Source organism: Poromitra crassiceps (genome assembly GCF_964638095.1).
Source record: "Poromitra crassiceps genome assembly, chromosome: 11".
NCBI classification, from domain to species: Eukaryota; Metazoa; Chordata; class Actinopteri; order Beryciformes; family Melamphaidae; genus Poromitra; species Poromitra crassiceps.
This window is the reverse complement of record NC_139643.1, coordinates 45,587,180-45,606,146: the sequence shown is the minus strand read 5'-3', so window position 1 is coordinate 45,606,146 and position 18,967 is coordinate 45,587,180. Positions and strand designations below refer to the sequence as shown.

Genomic DNA, 18,967 nt, shown 5'->3' with positions numbered 1-18,967 from the left:
TGGTTGTGTACTGTCACTACTCTCCCATCCTCCCATCTTCTTCTGTGGTTGTGTACTGTCACTACTCTCCCATCCTCCCATCTTCTTCTGTGGTTGTGTACTTTCACTACTCTCCCATCCTCCCCTGTGGTTGTGTACTACTGTCACTACTCTCCCATCCTCCCATCTTCTTCTGTGGTTGTGTACTGTCACTACTCTCCCATCTTCTCAGACTGTGTGTGTGTGTTTGAGTGTTGACAGTATGTACTGTATATGAGTGTATCTCTCTCATTGTGACAGTGTGTTTGACAGCCTTATTTGAACCCTGTGTTTGTTTCACAAGAGTATTAAGTTGCTCACAGACTCTGAATTTGGCTCCTTTTGGCCGTTTCCGCGTGCTTATGGTAGCAGACAGATATGTAAACAAGACACAGAGTCTTATAACGCTTATGGTAGCAGACAGAGATATGTAAACAAGACACAGAGTCTAATAAGGGCGTGGCTTCCACGCTGTAAGTTTGATGTGAGCGTTGAAAAGTGGGCGTGTCTGGGACGAGGGTGAGTGTGACTGCGACAGGAGGAGACAGGAGTCACAGACAGTGTGAGCTGTGATTGGTCTACTTTTGTGGGGACAGACATACAGACATAGAAACTAAATGGAAACTAGAAGGCACTCAGGTAGAATGAAAGATGAAAAGCCTGTGAATGCAGTGGTGTTCAGCAGCTCTTGGAAGTCCTGGATGTTGGACCTTCTCACCAGAGCATAATAATGAGTGATGAAAAATGCACACTGTCGTCATCATGACCAAGCAACATGTGTTTGTGGTGTCTACTGATGTGCCTGATTCCATACTGCTGCTCCTACTCTATTACATTATGCTCTCCATCAGGCTCTGTTAGCTTGGTCTGACCGTGGCACTGTGTGCAGTCACAACTCATTTACTGTGCTCTGTGTGTGTGTGTGTGCGTGTGTGTGTCTGTGTGTGTGTGTGTGTGTGTGTGTGTGTTATGAGTACATTTCACTGTATGTCTGTTTATATGTGTGTGTGTGTGTGTGTGTGTGTGTGTGTGTGTGTGTGTGTACACCTTCCCTGCGGTCTCCACCTCTCTGGACCCAGTTTAATGTAATCAGATGTCTTGTCCACTCAGCCTTGGATCTAACAGGAGAGAATTACAACTGCTGCAGATGGCCTGTCTGTCTGTCTGCCTGTCTGTCTGTCTGTCTGCCTGTCTGTCTGTCTGCCTGTCTGTCTGTCTGCCTGCCTGTCTGTCTGCCTGTCTGGCTGTCTGTCTGTCTGTCTGTCTGTCTGTCTGTCTGTACGGCCACCAACATCAGGCTGGATTAGCAAGAAAATGAGCTTTCCAAAGTTGAAAAGAGGAAAGTTATTGAAGGACACACTGTAGCAGATATACACTGTAGCAGATACACACTGTAGCAGAACATGAGGGTAAAGATGTCCTGCATTCTTCCTGGATGTATGGATGGAAAGACAACACTTTATTGCATGTGAAGTGAACATTGATTTTGGAGACACGAGGGTGAAAAGATTAGATTCAAGCACTAAGGATGGGTGTGTGAACGTAGCCTTTGCCATACTTACTGTAGCTTCTATTTTATTATGCTGGCCACTGGATGACATCTCCTTTCCCATGTAAAAATACCAGAGGCAGCAAAGGCTTTGGATTATTTTGGGCTCCAAAGTAGCTTTGAGAACACTGACCTCCTCCTAGAGAAATATTGACATTGTGAATATGGAAAGGCGTTGATTTCCAAGCTTGGCAGATAAATCAGTGAGTCAAACAGACGGGCGCCTTTATATCTTTTCAAATATTGATTGATGAACTTCAGGTAATAAACAAAGTGGTTTGGAAACGGAGCGTTCACATTGTGTTTACATGTCTCAACAGTGATGCAAAAGTGATGAAATCTCAGTGCAGTCTCATGCCTTCCCTCTCTCTCTCTCTCTCTCTCTCTCTCTCTCTCTCTTTCCCTCCCCCACGTCTCTCCCTCCTCCCCCTCTCCTCCCTCCCTCCCTGCTTGGATGGTTTTGTTGCTGAGATAAGGAGGTGAGAACACTGTGGCTCTGCGTTGGGGGGAGCTGCCTTTGCCAACATGGCTGCTACACAAACAGTGTGTGAAGTCGTTTGGGGAACATTAATATAGATATTAGATAGGAATGTGCCAGGGTCAAACACCAGGCTGCACTCTGTCACCTGTGGACAGTCCTGTCTGTCTCTCTCTCTCTCCCCGTCCTGTCTCTCTCTCTCTCTCTCTCTCTCTGTCCTGTCTGTCTCTCTGTCTCTCTCCCCGTCCTGTCTCTCTCTCTCTCCGTCCTGTCTGTCTCTCTGTCTCTCTCCCCGTCCTGTCTCTCTCTCTCTCTCTCTCTCTCTGTCCTGTCTGTCTCTCTCTCTCTCTCTCTCTCTGTCCTGTCTGTCTCTCTGTCTCTCTCCCCGTCCTGTCTCTCTCTCTCTCCGTCCTGTCTGTCTCTCTGTCTCTCTCCCCGTCCTGTCTCTCTCTCTCTCCGTCCTGTCTGTCTCTCAGTCTCTCTCTCCCCGTCCTGTCTCTCTCTCCGTCCTGTCTGTCTCTCTCTCTCTCCGTCCTGTCTCTCTCTCTGTCCTGTCTGTCTCTGTGTGTGTCTCTCTCTCTCCGTCCTGTCTCTCTCTCTCTCTCTCTGTCCTGTCTGTCTCTCTCTCTCTCTCCGTCCTGTCTCTCTCTCTGTCCTGTCTGTCTCTGTGTGTGTCTCTCTCTCCGTCCTGTCTCTCTCTCTCTCTCTGTCCTGTCTGTCTCTCAGTCTCTCTCCCCTTCCTGTCTCTCTCTCTCTGTCCTGTCTGTCTCTCAGTCTCTCTCTCTCCGTCCTGTCTGTCTCTCTCTCTCTCCGTCCTGTCTGTCTCTCTCTCTCTCCGTCCTGTCTGTCTCTCTCTCTCTCTCTCCGTCCTGTCTGTCTCTCTCTCTCTCCATCCTGTCTGTCTCTCTCTCTCTCCGTCCTGTCTGTCTCTCTCTTTCTCCGTCCTGTCTGTCTCTCTCTTTCTCCGTCCTGTCTGTCTCTCTCTCTCTCCATCCTGTCTGTCTCTCTCTCTCCGTCCTGTCTGTCTCTCTCTCTCTCCATCCTGTCTGTCTCTCTCTCTCCGTCCTGTCTGTCTCTCTCTCTCTCCATCCTGTCTGTCCCTCTCTCTCTCCGTCCTGTCTGTCTCTCAGTCTCTCTTTCTCCCCCCGTCCTGTCTGTGTCTAAGTCTCTCTCTCTCTCTCCCTCCTGTGTCTCAGTCTCTCTCTCCCATCTTGAAAATGCCTGTCTCTCTTCTTTATTTTGCCCTCTTTCTCCATCAACCTCTCTCTCTCTCTCTCGCTATCTCTCTCTATCTTTCACGCAGCCAAAATATATACACGCTAAAATAAACACCAATCCGTAATTGTAAAGTTGAGATGCTAGTAGGAATCCATTGAAAAGGGGCGAGAGAGTGCAAAGCATGGGGAGAGAGTGACAGAGAGAGAGAGAGAGAGAGAGAGAGAGAGAGAGAGACATTAACGGAGAGTTGAGAGAGACAAAGAAATGTGAGGCAGACATCAGGCACAGGAAGTGTAGTGACAGGAGAGAGAGGGAGGAAGCTATTGTTTGTGTGGAGGAACACCTTCCACTGTGCTAGATAAGCTCTGCTACAATGAGAAGAGATAAGAGAGCGCTCAACTGGCAGGCAGACATAAGCAGAAGGCCTGTGGATTAAATCACAGCTCATTTTAAGGCATATTTTGGTGTGTGTGTGCATGTGTGTGTGTGTGTGTGTGTGTGTGTGTGTGTGTGTGTGTGTGTGTGTGTGTGTCTGCACAAGTGCATGGGACTGAAGCAGACAGACAGACAGATGGACTAGCTTAGCATGCTGTCTGATGAACTGGGGAGGGGGTGAGGACAGACAGACTGACTGACTGCCAGTGCCATACAGTATATACACAGACTGACTGACTGACTGACTGACTGACTGACTGACTGACTGACTGCCATACAGTATATACTGTACACAGACTGAGAGGCAGGCAGCTCTGTTCATTAGTGTGTGTGTTGTTGTTTTTTGCAGCTATAGGGTATCTGCACATCATTAAAAAGAAGAGTTTGAACAAGTCAAATGATCTAAGCCTTAAAAAATATTAAAATGCACAAACAGCTTTCTAGGAGCTGCATGTCCACTCATAGATGAATACACAACAAGGCTAGTAGTAGTATGCAATGCAACATTATATAAAACATGCTTTTTCATCTGCTTTACTTTTACTTTGCTTTACAAAATTGGACTTCATACCACTTAATATTACTGCAATTTCCTGTTGTCCTTTTTCTGGTGTCCTGCCCGTTTATACTTTCAGGACATTCATGAGCTATTTTCAATTGGAAATCAGCTGGTGCTGCAGCTTTATGTTTTTATCTAGGTGTTTAAATTGTTATTGAATTCAATTGGCCGGCGTGTTAAAAAGCCTTGGCTGTGTCTTTCTGACACCTGCAGATACCCTGTGTTTCTCCTGAGTCCTCTCCCATACAAGATAGTCAATGAGGAGAGAAGGCACAGGCATTGAGAGAAGCAGAGTTAGAGAGATGGAGAGATGGAGAGAGAGAGAGAGAGAGAGAGAGAGAGAGAGAGAGAGAGAGAGAGAGAGAGCCAGGTGGCTAGCGGTCCTGTGTGTGTTTTGATTGATATGATAATGCTGCTTCTGAACGCAGCCTCCGGGATAAACCTGTGAGGGGGGAATGAGGGGAGGTACAGCAGAGAGCTGGGATGTGTTTAGCAACAGAAAAGCATCAAAGCAAAAACAGGAGGACGTTGATCTGCTCGGAATTAATGTAGGAGGAGTTACATTTTCAAATGCTAAAATATCGGAAGCCTTTCTCAATTACAGTATTTCATGTATAGTAGTTTAGTAGTTTTGTCTATGAGTCTACTGCTGCATGTCTCTCTCTCTCTCTCTCTCTCTCTCTCTCTCTCTCTCTCTCTCTCTCTCTCTGATATCAGGAACACAACAAAGCACTGATGAAATGGCATGCAGCCCAGAAAGACTTTTTCCCATCCGCATACATGGGGACAGAAGCAGCTGTGAAACTCGTGTTTTGTGTGTGTGGTATCACTGGGTGTCTGGGTATCACTCAGAGTAAAAATAAATACAATTAGAAAATAATAATAAACCATTGGGTCAATTTTTCTTTAGAAACCACCAAGAGCCGTATAAGGCCTTATTTTCCTGAGCCCCATGAACGAGCCATGGGAGCGCCCCGTGCCCATTCATCGCTACTTCCTTGTTACGTTACGATGTGTTACGTTACGGTGTGTTACAGTAGCAGCCATGTGTGTAGCTGAACTCTGTGACCACCGAAATGTGTGCCTGCAGAGGGCGCTTGTTGCTGGTTTAGTACAGTGTGTGGTCACATGTCCTCACGGCTGTTGTCAGAAACGGTGAAATAATTGATTCTTTGCCCATAAGAAGCAACGCGCTCACACATTTCGGTGCAACACCGGGCGCTGCTGCACGTGACTGAAGTAAACCCGGAAGGAAAAAGAACCCTTTTGGCGTGTGCGCTGTGTGAGCAGCTTACGTTCAAATGAATGGGCGGCCATTTTTTCCGTTCAACCTCCAGTTATATAGAAGCTCCTTATAGAAAGGTTTGGGCAACCGTGCTTTGAATGCACATTTGCAGGAGATTTGTGCAGTATGTGTTTGTTGAGTTTCAAATAAGGACAAATGAGATTTATTAACCCATTGTACCCCTTTTATCCCTGCATCCCTGATTGGTCAGTCCTCCCTCCCTCCCCCCCTCCCTTCACTCCCTCATTCCATGAACAGGGAAATGCAGGAGTGAGGAAGGACGAGGGTTGAAAGACAGGAAGAGACGGTGAAAGACGAAGGCAGGAAGAGAGGGAATAGGGCGAGTGGGGATGAAGGGGGAGAGAGAGAGAGAGAGCTGACAGAAAGGCTGATAACAGTGTTGTCATTGGTTGGACTGAAATGAGATGACTTCTATATTTCTCTCAAGAGAAACTTTAAACTTGGCACGCAATATTCTGCGATATGGTGTTTTATCTTTCTCCTCAGTTTCTATTTATGACTCATAAGTTTCATTCATTTCTAATGGGAGATTTCTGTCCCTGCCTTTCAGATGACTGCACACAGTAGCTTTAGAAACGCTTGCACAACCAACGTGCACCACATCTTTTTGTAGGACCATCGTTTTTCCGTGAAATAGACTGAATCCACGTCGTGGAAGTATGGAAATCCACTTCAGTCATGCAGGGGAGCGTAGGAGGGGTCCGTTTACAGAGACTTGAGAAAAGTGAGATACTGTAGTTGTGCGAGTAATATAAAAAGTAAAAATTACCCCCAAAAATGATGCGTGGGAGTTGTGAATGGATTCAGAATCATTTAAGATAAGAAGTGTGATTCTTACATGAATCGATTTTTTTGGGACACCCCTATTATTCTTCAAGTCCTGTCTTGTAATATTGAGCATGGCAGCATATACATGCCTTCACAATATACAGGAAGTCGGCTTCATTTCTCACTGTTTCTGAACGGCATGTTTTGTTTTTTCCCTGATTTTTCGTGTGTGTGTGTGTGTGTGTGTGTGTGTGTGTTTATCTTCAAGTCATTTGTTTGTTACACAAGACATGTTGCAGTCACATTAGCAGTTAATGGCAAGCTGCCATGTTTGTAGGCAGTTTCATTAGTAGAAACCAGAGCTGTGTGTATATGTGTGTGTGTGTGTGTGTGAGAGAGAGAGAGAGAGAGAGAGAGAGAGAGAGAGAAAAGAGTTGGTTGTTCCTCATCTGTCCTGATGAAGGAGTTGATTGTGCGTTTGCGTGATGTTATGGACACGGACACACATGAAAACAGCTATTAGAGTTTTTTCACCTCAGCCATTTTGTGTCTAAACAAGGCAGGAAGCAACACAGGTGCAATCAAAACATTGCCGACGGGCCCCGGCACTGGAACACCTAAATGGATTGGAAGTTGGGGAAACCCTCATTAATGTTTGCTTGCGCCTGTGTTACTCCCTGCCTTTTAGACACAAAATGGCTGGTGGTGGAAAAAGGCCCATTGCTTTGCCACGTGTGTCATTAGCTTAGCAGTAGCATGGCAGCAGATAGAACACCCACACATGTACGTACTGTACATGGCTGCAGATAGAACACCTACACAGTTTAAATTGCCGTTGCTCCTCCATAGAAATTTGGTTTGCGCCGGTTTGCAAACCAAATGTATTTTAAAGACACAGTAACAGCACATTGTTTACCAGCGCTTCTTAAAGGAGAATTTCGTTTTTTTTTAACCTGGACCCCTCTCCTCACAAAATTTATGATTTGACCACTCACCCAGCGATCTCCGCGGCGTTTCTGGCCATCCTAGCGTTGTTTTGAGATCAATAGCGTCCAAGCCAGTCGTAAAATGGAGCTCCGAGGGGGCCAAGTGGCAGCCTGTCTTTCCCATGGTCTTTCCTGCATCTAAATAGCCAGTTTTATTCCCGATATAAAACGTTATGAATATAGCCACGTTATAAACAACAAACTAACCATTTCGAGTAACACTGTTTCCATACGGATCACCAGCGTTAGTTGTTTATAACGTGGCTATATTCATAACGTTTTATATCTCGGATGCGTTATTTCGAATCCCACATAGGTTACGCCAAACCCCACATAGGTTACGCCTCGAATACCCACATAAGTTACGCTAAAACGCACATAGGTTACGCCTCGAATCGCACATAGGTTACGCTAAAACCACCACCGCAAAGCGTGTACCTGTAGTTGGCCAGCCAGCAGGAAAGTATCGCGGGACTTGACGGGACTTGGTGACCGAGATCACGAATGAGGTAATTTGATCCCTGGGAGACACCAGGAAACAGCCCCGGAGGGAATATCAGTCTGGTGGTTGTTGAGGGATGAGATTATGACGATGTGGCGAAAACGGGAATAAAACTGGCTATTTAGATGCAGGAAAGACCATGGGAAAGACAGGCTGCCACTTGGCCCCCTCGGAGCTCCATTTTACGACTGGCTTGGACGCTATTGATCTCAAAACAACGCTAGGACGGCCAGAAACGCCGCGGAGATCGCTGGGTGAGTGGTCAAATCATAAATTTTGTGAGGAGAGGGGTCCAGGTTAAAAAAAAAACGAAATTCTCCTTTAAAGACACAGTAACGGCACATTATTTATTAAAGACACAGTAACAGCACATTGTTTACCAGCGCTTCTTAAAGACACAGTAACAGCACATTGTTTACCAGAGCTTCTTAAAGACACAGTAACGGCACATTGTTTACCAGCCCTTCCTCAAGTGAGGTCGAGGAAAAGGCCAGTTTCACTATTCTTTCAGTTTATAGACTTCAGCACAATCAAAGCACTTTGAGTGGTCGCTTGACTAGAAAAGCGCTATATAAACACACTCCATTCACCATTTATGAAAGCACTGTGTGCCTGACCTCCACGCCCACAATATAGACAGTTATGTAATTATTTACAAATCCAACAACAAAATATCTTCTCAGATGGTGTTGCTATAAGGACAACATTGTATCAAATAGGGGGGTCTGTGGACTAATGCCGTTTTATTAAAGACCCTGGAAACCCCAAATAAATTATGCATTTTGAAACCTTGAGGTGGAAAAGTTTGGGAACTCCTGTGTCAGTTGGTCAGTCACTCACACATGTTTAAAAAAGCATTGACACGTTAGACAGAAACATGACAGTCATATGTGAGTGCTTCACACCCACACGCAGTATGTGATGTGATGTGACGTGACGTGAATGGGAGAGTTTGGGAGCCATGCCTCAGTGTTTGGACAGGCCTGTGTTCTCTGCACATGGCGGATGCTGCTCATAGAGAGGCAAAGTGAACGTCACTTCCTGTTTCAGCACTGTACCAGAGATTTTCATCCGCAATTTATTTTCCCATAGAATACAGCAGATTACCCCTGCTCTAGTCATGAGCCTATCACAACACAACAGATTACCCCTGCTCGAGTTATCAGCCTATCAGAATACAGCAGATTACCCCTGCTCTAGTCATGAGCCTATCAGAACACTTTTAGCTGGTTGAAGCAACAGATACCCATCAATAATACGGAGGGAAAAATCTGTAGTATGTTTGATTTTTCATTAAGAGAATGCACTGCTGGTATCGATACAGTTGCAAATGAGTCTTGTATCCGTTTACATTTTTTAGTATCAATAGTATTGATACTTTTGACAACCTTAGTGCACTTTTGAAATGGATGCAGTCCGTCTTTAGCCGTCACCTCCACCCCTCAGGCCTGATCCTGATCTAGTTTCATCACAATGCTTTCATGCTCTCTCCACACTGAACTGTGGCTGATGTGAGAAAGCCAGTGTGGGCTTGTGGTCCAGAGGGAGGGAGGGAGTGAGGGACAGAAGACAGGCAGCTGTGGTGTGGTGGGCACAGAGACCCAGAGGAGAGAGGGGATGAGTGACGACCTGAGGAGATGAGAGGGGAGGAGACCACTAAGGAGAGGAGGGACCCACGATGACAGGCATGACACTGGTAGCTAAGTTAAGTGTGTGGGCGGGTGTGTGTGTGAGTGTGTGTGTGTGTGTGTGTGTGTGTGTGTGTGTGTGTGTGTGTGTGTGTGTGTCTGTGTGTGTGAGAGAGAGTGTCTGTGTGTGTGCCGGCTGAGGTGGGGAAGAATGAGAAGTATGTGGGACATTTTCCAAAGCTCTGGTTTAGTGGATTTGACCACTCCAAGCTACAGAGAGAGAGAGAGAGAGAGAGAGAGAGAGGTTCAAAAACATAGAGAAAGAAAGCGAAGAGGGAAAAGTAGAGACAGGCACGAACAGAGCAACAGGGAGAGGAAGAGAGACAGAAAGACAGACAGAGGAGAATCGAAAGTTCACGCTGCCTATATGACACATTTATATACATCCTAACGTACGTATGTTTAGCTGTGACTGGGTGTACTTTCCATACGTTTCCCTTTCTCTTCCTCTGAATTTCTGACACACACACACTCACACAGACACACACACTCTCACACACAGACACACACACAGACACACACACACACACACACACACACACACAGACACAGTGTGTCCAGGATAAGGCGCAGGGTGGAGCGGGTCATGGCTGCAGCTCATTGTTGTTCTGGCCGACAGACTTCCTGTTCCAAGCAGCAACGACGCCCATCACCACAACACAGCTGTATCCAAACTGGACTGAGACACACACACACACACACACACACACACACACACACGCATACACACACACACACACGCATACATACACGCGCGCATACATACACACACACACACACACGTACACACACACACACACACACACACACACACACACACACACACACACACTTGGCTTGGAGACCCTGCAGTTTGATGGCATATTTAATCCAGATGAGCAGAAGCCTGTAAAGCCTTTGATTGGGCCTCATTGTGCTGAGGAGACGCGCTCCAGACCAAACACTTCCAGGTGATCTACAGGAAGTGAGTCTGCAGGTCCTCAACCAGCCTCATCACCTCATACATCCACACACAACACCTTGACATGTCTTCATACAGATGCATCTTTTCCCAAAAGTATAACAGGATGGTTTCTGTACACTGAAGAAGGCCAAACAAAATGTGTTATTCTTTTACAATTGTCGCTATGAATGAGCCCAGAAAAAAAGCCCAAATGAAAACATCAAAAGCTCAGTGAGTTGAGTTGAAGGCTTGGAAAGAGAAATATATTCCAAGAAGTCAAGAGGTGCACAGCACACCTTCAATGAATTAAAGGCACTGAGCTCATGTTGTCACGCTTGGCTTTAGCTTGGCCAATTCATCGTGGAAAACGTAAAAATAACGTCTGTACTCCTCCTTTGATCTGAAACATAGTTCAATAGAAAACTCTACTTTACTAAATAGAGATCCGGCCCGGTCACTGAGATGTATATTATCCTGTTAATACGACTTCTCTTTTCACGCTTGTTATTGGTGGTGAAAGTGCTGTTGAATGTCACTCTGAGCAGCATCAACAGGATTAAAACCCATTGATACCTGATGCAGCATTTGTGTGTGTATCCCTTTAAGGCCGCGAACCGCGTTAACGCGGTTCGCGGTCTTAAAGGGATACGCACACAAATGAGGGATATACACGCAAATGCTGCATCAGGTATCAATGGGTTAAGAGTAACTCTCTGAAGGGTCACGGTGTGGACGCTCTGTGGAGCAGCTTCTCCCTGCACATCCTTTGTGTTGGAGGCGGTTGGCTTGATTTGATGAAAGACGATGGAGTCTCTCTTGCTATTTAACACAGATATAGAAGTGGTCATTTTAGGGAGAAGTGGGGAGAAGAGATATTCCTGCCATATTAGACACAGTAGTACTATGCAGTAGATTGTTATTAGAGTATTGGACACCGTAACAATCGGAGCTTTCTTGCCATTTTCTTCTTAGCTATAGTAGTATTTCATTGAAACCCACAAATGTTCTCATTTTCCCTCTGCATCAGTTTCACTGCCTCCAATCTACTCTGCTCAGTACTGTCACACCAGCTCTCACTCTGCTCAGTACTGTCACACCAGCTCTCACTCTGCTCAGTACTGTCACACCAGCTCTCACTCTGCTCAGTACTGTCACACCAGCTCTCACTCTGCTCAGTACTGTCACACCAGCTCTCACTCTGCTCAGTACTGTCACACCAGCTCTCACTCTGCTCAGTACTGTCACACCAGCTCTCACTCTGCTCAGTACTGTCACACCAGCTCTCACTCTGCTCAGTACTGTCACACCAGCTCTCACTCTGCTCAGTACTGTCACACCAGCTCTCACTCTGCTCAGTACTGTCACACCAGCTCTCACTCTGCTCAGTACTGTCACACCAGCTCTCACTCTGCTCAGTACTGTCACACCAGCTCTACGTCAAATCTGCTGTGCGTTTCTGTGTGTGTACATGGATACACGTCTCTTTCTGTGTCTGCGCCTATGGATTTTGTATGCCTTTGTGTGTGTGCATGCATACAGAAAGTGAGTGTGTGTTGGCACACAGATATGTGTGCGTCCTGAACCTGTGTGTGTTTGCTAATATCTGTGTGTGTGTGTGTGTGTGTGTGTGTGTGTGTGTGTGTGTGTGTTTGAGAGACTGTGTGTGGCCAGTGAGGTTTGGCTGCTAGCACTGTAAACCACCAGGCCTAATTCTCTCTGTCTCTCTCTCTCTCTCTCTCTCTGTGTGTGTGTGTGTGTGTGTGTGTGTGTGTCTCTGTATGTCAGGGATTCTTCATGTCTCCGACCCCCCAAATAATAGCATTAGCGCCACAGTTTGATGGGATTTGGCCCCGGGGACCCCCATATGGGAGGTTTTTGTCGGGGACCCTCATATGGGAGACCCCCATATGGGAGGTTTTTTGTCAGGGACCCTCATATGGGAGACCCCCATATGGGAGGTTTTTGTCGGGGACCCCCCATAGGGGAGGTTTTTGTCGGGGACCCCCCATAGGGGAGGTTTTTGTCGGGGACCCCCCATAGGGGAGGTTTTTGTCGGGGACCCCCCATAGGGGAGGTTTTTGTCGGGGACCCCCCATAGGGGAGGTTTTTGTCGGGGACCCCCGTAGGGGATTTTTGTCGGGGACCCCCGTAGGGGAGGTTTTTGTCGGGGATTTTTGTCGGGGACCCCCATAGGGGAGGTTTTTGTCGGGGACCCCCGTAGGGGAGGTTTTTGTCGGGGCTCCTGCTGGTTAATGGAATCTGTGGAATATCAGGACTCTTTGGTCGGTGGATGAGGGCATAGGGAGAGTCTGGAAATTTGATGACTTTTCTGGTGAAGGCAGGAAATATCACAGTTACTTTACTATATACCAGATTGTATTTTCCAACTTGTTTCACACATTCTTTGCATTAGAGTGTGGTGATCAGCTGTTTCTCTCCACAGCGAGGACAACTGTTGCACACCAGATTGTTTACTCGTTAAGAAAAACAACATGAACAAACCAGGAAGGAAGTAGATTTATATAGGTCATCATGGGAGCCATCTCAATTAGTTATGGAAAGTCATGGAAAAGCATGCAATCTTACATCAGGGCCACAGACGCAAACCTGGACTTGTTGATTTTCTTTCTTTGTATAATTGTCTCTACACTATACTTGAGGACATCACACTGGTGAGAAATGTAGAATAATTTTCATTCTTGAATTGGGAAAATGTCTGATGAATGAAATTCTAGCTAAATTAACTCAACTTTAGCTCATTTTGCTGGAGACTGTGTGGAGCCCTGTGGGAGGAGCCTGGGCCCAGCTGTGAGAAGCAGTTAGTAGAGAGTGACTGTGGACGAGGTGCTGTGTTGGCTTTGCTCACTGCTTTTCAGCCACAGAGTCAAGTCTGCTTATCTTTAGTGTGCATGGCTGCATCTATTGTCATTACAAGATGGCTCCAGCCTCCACTGTGACGTGTGTGTGTGTGTGTGTGTGTGTGTGCGCATGTGCGCGTGTGCGTGTGTGCGTGTAAGAGAGAGAGAGCGCATAATGTGGCTAGACAGGCGAAGTTTTGTGTGTGTGTGTGTGTGTGTGTGTGTGCGTGCGTGCATGTGTGTGAGTTTGGGTGTGTTTGCGAGTGTATGTGTGATCAAATGAAAGGTGTGTGCACGCATACGTGTGTGTGTGTTCGTCTGGTTAGTGTGTGTGTGTGTTCATCTGGTTAGTGTGTGTGTGTGTGTCTGTGTGTGTGTGTATTGTCGACTCAGCCTTTTTCAGCCATCCCCTTACTCGTCAAACTCCCTAATCCCTGTAATCCCCCTCTCCCCCTCCTCCTTTTTCTCCTCCCTCATCCCCCTCTCTCCACTTCACTTCCTGTTCCACACTCCTCTCTTATCTCTTCTATACATCCCTCTCTCACTCTCTCTCCTTCCCTCTCTCTCCCCCCCCCTCTCTTCCTCTCTCTCTCCCCCCCTCTCTTCCTCTCTCTCTCCCCCCCCTCTCTTCCTCTCTCTCTCCCCCCCCTCTCTTCCTCTCTCTCTCCCCCTCTCTCTCACTCCCTCTCTCTCCCCCTCCTCCTTTTTCTCCTCCCTCCATCCCTTTCTCCACTTCACTTCCTGTTCCACACTCATCTCTTATCTCTTCTATACATCCCTCTCTCACTCTCTCTCTCTCTCTCCCTCCCTCCTCTCTCTCTCTCTCTGTCTCTCTCCCTCCCTCCCTCTCTCTCTCCAGTGGGGTGTGTGCATGTGAAGACAGTTCACTTCCATCAGTGTGTATGTGTTTGATTGCCTGCATTCACTACTATCCTCCATGCTGTGTATTTTTTTTCTTCATTTCTGACTCTTTTTTTATCCATCTACCGGTACTCTATCTTTTCTTTCTTTACTTCTTTAATTAATTTGTTCATTCAGTCATTTGTTCGTCTGTTCATTCATTCATTCATTCATTCATTCAATCATCGATACCATGTGAATTAAACAAAATTGAGTTATTCGGCTGCATCCTGGTATATTAATGTATATATATTTGAATGGCTGTTTACATGAATCTAACCTCTCTCTCTCTCTCTCCCTCCCTCCCTCCCTCCCTCTCTCTCTCCCTCCCTCGCTCCTCCCAGGCTGTGGAGAGAGAGCAGGTGGACAGTATTCAGCCCAGGCTGCAGCATGTGAACGCGGTGGGTCAGGGTCTGATCCAGAGCGCCGCCAAACACACAGACACCCAGGCTCTGGAGCACGACCTGGAGACCACCAACCTGAGATGGAACTCACTCAACAAGAGGGTACGTGTGTGTGCACCTGTGTCTGTGTGTGTGTGTGTGCGTGTGTGTGTGTGTTTCCTATAACATTAACTATACAAATCTACTTGGAAGAAGTGGAGAAATGCATCAAGTAGGGTTCAATTCAAGGGTTCAATTCCCTCTGTCCTGGTCGCTGCACTAGTGCCCCCTCTGGTCAGTCGGGGAGCCTGTTTGGGGGGGGGGGGACTTGGGGGGGAATAGCGTGATCCTACGTCCTGCCGGTGAAAGTCCTCAGTGTCAGTTGAAAAGAAGTGGCTGGCTGACTGCACATGTATCGGAGGAAGCATGTGCTAGTCTACAGCTCTCCCCAGTTGGATAGAGGGGGTGGAGCAATGACTGGGACAGGGGGGGGAATTGGCCAAGTACATTGGTGGAGAAAAGAAATCATAAATTCTTCTCCAAACTGCTTTCATGAAGTCCTCAAGCCGTCCTTCATGACCATTCTCTCTTCACCTGAGGTTCTTGAGCTCCTCGGCTTCACTTCTGACCTCCCAGCCATCTCTCTCCTCCTCCTCCCCCCACCAGGTGGCAGAGCGGATCTCCCAGCTGCAGGAGGCCCTGCTGCAGTGTGGGAAGTTCCAGGATGCCCTAGAGCCTCTGCTGAGCTGGCTGAGCGACACCGAGGAGCTGGTGGCCAATCAGAAGCCTCCGTCTGCCGAGTACCGCGTGGTCAAGGCCCAGATCCAGGAACAAAAGGTACGAGAGATGGATGGATGTGTGGGTGGAAGGATGGAGAGAGCGACAGAAAGAGGGAGAGAGGCACTGATGAGTCGCTCCTAACGGAATTTAACCTACATGGGTAATAACACAAAGGGTTAACAAACAGCGTCAATACATAACTGTGAGTGGTAATGCATAGGATATAATAATAATAATCAAACAAATGATACAGAAAGTCTACCTAGAGGATGACAACAGGTGTGACTTTGTTTGACAGGGGAAGCTGATTGAGCTGAAGTGCCTTGCTCAGTGGCACCTTGGCAGAAGTTGATAGGCGATGAGAGACTGTTCTAACCTTCTGATCACGATCACATGACAAATCTATCTTGCCATGCTCCAATCTATTGGTTTGAATCCCAACCAATCAGCGTCCTATGATGCAGCAACGGGCGGGATTTAGGTGTGACGACAGCGAGAAGCGAGGCCGTGATAGACGGATGGTTCATCCAATCACCATGCCAAGTAGTTTTTTGAAAGTGCCCGCCCCTTTGAAACGGTTTCCAGAGCAACTCGTTCCCAGATGGTTATGTGAAAACAAGCCATCTGACAACGTCAGGTTAAGGGTGTTTCCTCATCCGGATATTCTCTCAGTTTGGGGATCTGAACACAGTGATCATCAGGTCACGAGCCCAATTCTGTCGCCTGTGGGCTACTGCCGCCCATATGCTTGTGTCCTTTCTCGCTTTGATGTGGCCTGCCAGCTTGAATTGATACAATGTATCACCAACTTCAATTAATTGTAATCAAAATTGCTAGAATTCATAATTGTGAGAAGGAATTTGTCTAGACAGCACGCAGAGTGAATTGAGCCATCATTGATATTCAGATGTCTTTCACCCAGCAACAATAGATAGATCTGAATGAGAAACACGCACTCACACACACACACACACACACACACACACACACACACACCATGATATGTCTGCCTGGCATCCAAACAGACCCAGTTGACAGTCTGCCAGTCAGGCTGGCATAAACACACACGCGCGCGCACACACACACACACACACACACACACACGCACACTCTGGTGGACTGGTATTGTTTTCAGGGAGACAGACACTCACACAAACACTTGTCCCTGTTTATCCCCCATACGCTTCCCGTGTTTGTGTGCATAAGAGCAGGGTAGTCTGGGCCAGCGATCAATCAGCCATGTTTACGTCCGGGATGGAGAGAGTGGAGTCACCGTTTGGGTCAGAAAGAGAGAGGAAACTATGGAGGAGGTGCCTGAACCAAGCTGTGAGGAATGATTCCGAGCAGAGAGGAAGGAAGCAAGTCAAAGCGATGCATGATGTTGTCGATGGAAAAACAGTCAAATCCCATGCAAACAAAAAGAAAATGTTGCTTCCAAAATTAAATTATTTTTGGAACAAAATATTTAAAGAGTCACACCTATCCTTGCAAAAATGTTTGGTAGTTGTTGTTTTTTAAGGCTAGGACGTACTGTAATGACACAGTTCATACACTGTATCCATTACATTTTAGAGATACATATTAGCTGATCTAATTAGCATAGGTAATGTTTTCCAAAATGGATCTGTTGGAAGGGAGACCTGGAGATGGACAGAAGAAGAGTGAATTTTCCCTCAATTAATTTCTGTCTCAAACGCATACAGTATGGTGTACGTATTTATAGGTTTACCACAGTGCAAAAACCCCTTCACCTTAAAAACAAAGTTTGGATAGAGCTCACATATTTAACGTATTGACATATTTAAAGCTTCAATTTAACAATATCTTAGTATATTTCACGCTGACCAATAATCCTCCTCACTCTAATACCTGCATACTTTCCTCACATAAATGTACGTATATTTTTTGTTTCAATCTTGCCGATTGAGTGAGGGGAAGACGAGTCGTATTTGCTTCGTTCCGTCAAATGCATGTGTGTTCGTTTACACAGGTTCAACTGATCTGTTGGCAGACTTTGGTCATGTCGATAATGATGCCCAACATCATACCCATAATCACTGCACAGAGCACCCTCTCAGCTGTTAATTGCTCTAATAAGTAACGGTGTGTGTTCTGCCTCCTCCAGCTGCTCCAGAGGCTGTTAGACGACCGCCGGCCCACGGTGGAGATGATCCGCGCCGAGGGAGAGAGGATCGCGGCCACAGCGGAGAGCCAGGACCGAGACAAGATCCAGACCCAGCTGCACAGCCTGGCAGAGAGATGGACCCACCTGCTGGACAAGGCCAGCGGCAGGTAATGCCCTTTATACAGCACAGGGGGGAAGCAGAGTGGCGGCGGCTCTCCTTCAACCAGAGGACCTGGGTTCAAGCCGTGGGGTCCCCCGGCTTGAACCCAGGTCCCCCCAAATACACATGGGTCAGCTGGCTCCACAGTAAAGTCATCAGTAATAAAGCAGCTACGAGGAACTTTTAACTGGATATGAAACAGTCTAAATATAAGACTGATGCCTCACATCTTAACTACATCAGCAAATGAGATCATCGGCGAGGAGATTGGTGATTTCTATATTGTTATTCCAAATGCCTCTTGCACTGACCGGGCAGAGCGTCCGTCTCGTGTAACGTCCGTGTGAAACAGGTTGTAACTTTTTGTTCCGGCCGGCGAATGAAGCAGTAATGTTAACATTATGCAGTAAAACAGTGGGGGAGGATCGCTGACTCAGAGAAGCCCTGATGCAGCTCAGCCAGTGGGAGGAGCCTCGGTGTTCAGGAAATGCAGTTTTCGTTCTGGGCGAACAGTACCACTTTTGTCCACAGGCGGCGGCGCTACAATCAACGCAATGTGAAAGTTCCCCCATAGCTGCTTATTATCCAAGTAATCATTCATAACATTTGACCATCTGTTGACAGCTAAGGCAGCCAAGTATGTAAAAAAATCAGCCCAGCTAACAAGCTTAAAATTACAGAATGGATTTGGCTTACTGGAAATAATGTGGTTTGCTTGGGAACCTAATCAGTGGTGTGCCTTGCTAGGGTGTCATCATAGACAGTTAGTGGTCACTTCCTGTTTCCTTTTTCATCTCTGTGTGATTCTGGTGAATGCCACTGTACTTAGAGAAGAAATTGTTTCATTAGTGTTGGTTTCCAATGCTGAACCTTGGCATCACATGGTCTAAAAGTCATTTTTCTACACACCAAGAAAAGAAAAGTAATAATTTCTGGGAACAGATACAGAATGCACAGAGACGCGCGCGCACACACACACATGCGCGCACACACACACACACACACACACACACCAACACACAGTACAGCGAGGAGGTTGGATAGCCTATGCTCATGTAAAGAAATCTCATGGTGGCTATTATTAATGTTTACAAGGCATGCATGCCAGACACCTTGTTGTGAGGCCCTGCGTAAACGCCTGTCATGTCTGTGGGATTTACTATACTGTCTACTAGCAACACTTAACCATTATGCTAACACAGAAATGCTGCGAGCGTATGCAACACACAAACACCAGCGCTGTCTCTGTAAACACATTGGAAGATACTTGGGTTCCATTATGCAATATTATCTACACACACTGATTATATA

General features: G+C 46.7%; 1 protein-coding gene across 1 annotated transcript in view; it reads left to right on the top strand.

Annotated features, from left to right (window-relative positions):
• The window catches only part of macf1a (microtubule actin crosslinking factor 1a), a gene marked incomplete at both ends in the record, with an annotated part of 152,551 nt that overhangs the window by 106,587 nt on the left and 26,997 nt on the right, over positions 1–18,967 (top strand). The window contains 3 exons of the mRNA XM_083646050.1: positions 14,553–14,714; positions 15,258–15,428; positions 17,497–17,663. Coding sequence (XP_083502176.1) covers positions 14,553–14,714; positions 15,258–15,428; positions 17,497–17,663 — 500 coding nt within the window. The remainder of the gene's footprint in view (positions 1–14,552; positions 14,715–15,257; positions 15,429–17,496; positions 17,664–18,967) is intronic.